This window comes from Gekko japonicus, unplaced genomic scaffold, assembly GCF_001447785.1.
Source record: "Gekko japonicus isolate JY-2015 unplaced genomic scaffold, Gekko_japonicus_V1.1 scaffold1830, whole genome shotgun sequence".
Lineage (NCBI taxonomy): Eukaryota > Metazoa > Chordata > Lepidosauria > Squamata > Gekkonidae > Gekko > Gekko japonicus.
In genome coordinates this window covers 114,015-118,091 of record NW_015165300.1, presented here as the reverse complement: position 1 = coordinate 118,091, position 4,077 = coordinate 114,015, and the positions used below count along the sequence as shown (strand labels likewise).

The window sequence follows — 4,077 nt, the reverse complement described above, 5'->3', positions numbered from 1 at the left end:
GGGGGGGGGGGCGAGGGACTCCCTCTCCAGCAGGTCTGTCTGGGGGCTCCTCGGGTGGTGGTGGGGGGGCTCCCAGCAGCCAGCAGGCCCTTGCAAGGGCTCCTGTGGGGTTTCACCGGCTACTTTCTGGCACCAGGGCTGGAGGCACCTGAGCGCCGTTCTCGCCGGGGACCATCTGGGCGGCAGCCGGCAGGGTCTTCTCCTCCACCCCGTCCCGCCGGTCCCTCGGCAGGACCTTCCCGAAGGGGCGGAAAGGGGGGCTCCTTTGCACCGAGCAGCCCGCTGGCTGGGGGAGCTGCAGGCCAGCCGCGCATGCGCGCGCGTGCACTCCTGGCGCACCTGCCGAATGCCAAGTGGAACCTCTCCCTCGCCCAGGTGGGGGGCGCGCAGGGCCTGCCCCCCCCGAGACTCCGGCCACACTTCACATATGTTATAATCACTCTTTGGGTAAAGAATAAGAAATAAGAAAAATAATATTGTAAGACTTTGTAATAAACGTTCCCATTTTTATTTAACGTGATTTAACATCAAAAGCGTAGATCTGAGCCGCCCCAGCCCCCAGAAGGCGAGGCCCGGTCCAAATGGCCCTGCTGCCCCCCTTGTTGGGTTTTAAAAATTGGTTTTTAGCAGAGATAAAATAGCTTAGCAGTGCCAGAGTAAAATAATTCAGACTCAGAGTCCGTGTGTGTTTAAAATAGAAAGTTTTTACTACATTCTAGCATAGGGAAGGGTAACTGGGATGAAAAAAACCGGAGCTAAATTCCCTACATCTTTACGCTACAAAGGCAAGAGTAGAAGAGAGGCTTAGGGCACAAGGAAAGGGTCCACACAGCCCGCGAATAAGGTCCCCTCGAGCCCAAGTCCCTCATCCCGATCTGGAGACCGAGAGAATCCCGAAGGAGAAAGGGGAGGCGGCCGCGGGAAGAGCGAGCGCGGGCCTCAGGGCCGCAGACAGGGTTTTGTCATTGGGAGGGGGCCTTTAAACAAGCCGGGGGGGGGGCACTGACGTCACAAAATAAAAACTCACTTTTGCAGCGTTCGCGGTCTGCTCGCCTGCGCGGGGAAGCCAGCTGCGCTTGGGGAAGGGGATTCCTCCGGGTGGCCCAGGGAGTTGGGGGGCCGCGGTGGAAGTCAGGGGGGCCAGGCCCCGAAACGCCCCACTGTAGCGACAGGCCTGGAGGGTCCGCTGCCCCCGTGAGCTGGCAGAGCACTCCGATTGGTTGGGCTGGGGAGGGAGGGGGTGCCCTGGGCAGAAGAGGCGGGCCCCGCCGTCCCGTTGGTGGCATTAAGGGACCAGAACTCGCACCGCAGGCCCGGAAGGCCGAGCAGGCCGCAGAGCCGCCTCTACACCCGCTCTCTGGGGAGCAGCCAGCACCAGCCAGGAGGCCCCCCCGCCCCCCGCCGGGCTCTTTGCTCCGGCTCCAGGCAGAGAGGCACGTGGCCGGCCTGCTGCTGCTCCCAGCAGCAGAGGGGGAGCCAGGAGGCCCCTCGCCAAGGCCCGGAGAAGGAGGCCACGGCGCAGACCTCCGCCACTCAGCCCGCCGGGCCCTGGTGCTGGCCGCCCCGTGACAGGCGGGCAGGCAGGCAGAGAGAGAGAGAGAGAGAGAGAGAGAGCTGGACTGGGGGGGGGAGCCCCCGGCCGTGCCCCCCGCCCCCTGACCAGACGCGGCGGCGGCGGCCAGAGGCAGGTGGAAGGAGGAGGAGGAGGAGGCCGCGCACAGCGCCCGAAGCGGCGGCGGGGGCCGAGGCCACATTTGTGCCGCTCCCCCACCCGCGCGGCCGGAGGAGGGTCTCGCGGGGCGGACCAAGGGCGGCTCTGCCCACCACAGATCGCGGCCGGCCTCCTCTGGAATCCAAACGGCCCGGAGGAGGGGGTAAGGCGGCCGCCTCTGGTCTCGGTGCAGCGGCATGGGGGACTCCTCCTGCGCACAGTCCTGGCCGCCCTTGAGGAGGCGCGGCGGGGAAAGGAGCCCGCGCAGGCACGGTCAAGGCGGGGGGGCCCAGAGCACCTTCCGTAGGAGGACCGGCGGCGGGAGAGCGCCTTCGGGGCTGGTTTGCCGCTTTAGGAAAGGGGGGGGGGGACATCGGGGAGGCCTCTCAGGCGACAGGCGGTGGGGAAACGGAGCGCGCTGACCCGGCAGGTCCTCTGGCCTGGCTCAGGGACACTCAGAGATGGGCGGTCAGCAATTCCCACATGTAACAATACAAGAATATAACAACAATATGATGAGAGGAGCAAAAGGAATAGCAACAAACACTAGTTAACATTATCTAAATACTTAAGGAGGTGTCATTATGCTCATTAACGTAAGATCTATCTTGCTGCTGACAACAGTTCATTGATGGGTTAGTAGCTTTAACCTATGTGTAATTCTATTTTCAGAAACAAAGCCAGTAGTTTTCATTAGCAAAAGAGGGAACCACTTCCTTTTCTGAGAGAAGCTGAATGATCGGAAACCACTCACCTATCAATGGGGCTTGATCGTCCCCGTTAGTGTGACTCGCGATGCCATATCCGCTGTTTCCCCCACAATAAATGGCACCCAAACCTTCTCATGCCACAGGCCGAATGACGGGCCTGAGACTGGTTTCCATCTAGCGGCTGCAGTCATTCTAGCTGCAGCCAATAAAAAAGAGGTTGTTTCTGTCATTCGTTTTGGGGGAAGAGACTCCGGCCACACTTCACATATGTTATAATCACTCTTTGGGTAAAGAATAAGAAATAAGAAAAATAATATTGTAAGACTTTGTAATAAACGTTCCCATTTTTATTTAACGTGATTTAACATCAAAAGCGTAGATCTGAGCCGCCCCAGCCCCCAGAAGGCGAGGCCCGGTCCAAATGGCCCTGCTGCCCCCCTTGTTGGGTTTTAAAAATTGGTTTTTAGCAGAGATAAAATAGCTTAGCAGTGCCAGAGTAAAATAATTCAGACTCAGAGTCCGTGTGTGTTTAAAATAGAAAGTTTTTACTACATTCTAGCATAGGGAAGGGTAACTGGGATGAAAAAAACCGGAGCTAAATTCCCTACATCTTTACGCTACAAAGGCAAGAGTAGAAGAGAGGCTTAGGGCTTCTCTTTCCTTCTCCTTGAGAACAGCAAACAAAGACGGGAAGAGGAGCCATAAAATGCTAAAACACCTTGGCACTTTACTTCCAATGAAACTCCTAGATCAGGGAGAATTATCCCGGGCTTCCAGCATCTAAACTAACATTGGTTACATGGGAAACGTGTGATTTCCTGTGAGCAACACAAACAAACATTTAACCCCAGATATACGGGTGCCGCAAGACAGGGTGAGCTCCTGTCTCTAGTTCCAGCGCCTGCCAACCTAGCAGTTCCAAAGCAAGAAATTGCAAGTAGATAAATAGGGACCACTTCGGTGGGAAGGTAACAGCGTTCCGTGCGCCTTGGTGTTTAGTCATGCCGGCCACATGACCACGGAAACGTCTTCGGACAGCGCTGGCTCTTCGGCCTTGAAACGGAGATGAGCACCGCAACCCTAGAGTCGGATTCGACTGGCTTTCGAGCAAGGGAACCTTTACCTTTTTATACTGAGTGTAACCCCCCCTCCCCCTCAGAGGCCCCGTGGACTGTCTGGGCTGAGGCCGGAGGAAATGAAGTTCTTCTGCCTTCACACACCACGAGTAACTGACGGAAGTCGCTCCTGCAAGGGTCGGCCAGCTTTACTCTGGGGGGAGATCAAGCCACTGCGCGGAGGCGGCTGGGGGGGCGGGCAGCACGGTCTGGTGGTCAGAGCACCCGTCTGGGTTAGCCCCTGGAGCCCCTTGCGCGGGGGGGGGGCAGGATAAACGCGGGCCAGAGGCGTGGCTCTTTCCCCAGATGTATGGAGACACACACACACCCTCTCCGAAGGAAGGCGCGGAGGGCCAGAGACGCGACCGTGGCCGGCGGCGGGGCCGGCAGCCGGCGGGGGCCGGGCAGAGCCGCACCCCCCCTAACTGCTGCCCCCTCTCCTCCCGCCCGCCCCCAGCGCCGAGTACCCAGACCTGCGGAAGCACAACAACTGCATGGCCAGCAACCTGACGCCCGCCATCTACGCCCGCCTCTGCCACAA

At 58.9% G+C, this 4,077-nt stretch overlaps 2 protein-coding genes across 2 annotated transcripts in view; one reads left to right on the top strand and one right to left on the bottom strand.

Moving 5' to 3' along the window:
• The window catches only part of PPIP5K1 (diphosphoinositol pentakisphosphate kinase 1), a 72,241-nt gene extending 70,331 nt beyond the window's left edge, over window positions 1-1,910 (bottom strand). Inside the window, exons 1-3 of the mRNA XM_015410394.1 lie at window positions 1,806-1,910; window positions 1,028-1,225; window positions 124-235 (exon numbers count right to left, since the gene is read on the bottom strand). Coding sequence (XP_015265880.1) covers window positions 124-235; window positions 1,028-1,225; window positions 1,806-1,910 — 415 coding nt within the window. The remainder of the gene's footprint in view (window positions 1-123; window positions 236-1,027; window positions 1,226-1,805) is intronic.
• LOC107109713 (zinc transporter ZIP1-like) overlaps window positions 1,909-4,077 on the top strand; it is a 16,668-nt gene continuing 14,499 nt past the window's right edge. Inside the window, exon 1 of the mRNA XM_015410393.1 lies at window positions 1,909-2,052. Within this exon, the coding sequence (XP_015265879.1) occupies window positions 1,909-2,052 (144 nt within the window). The remainder of the gene's footprint in view (window positions 2,053-4,077) is intronic.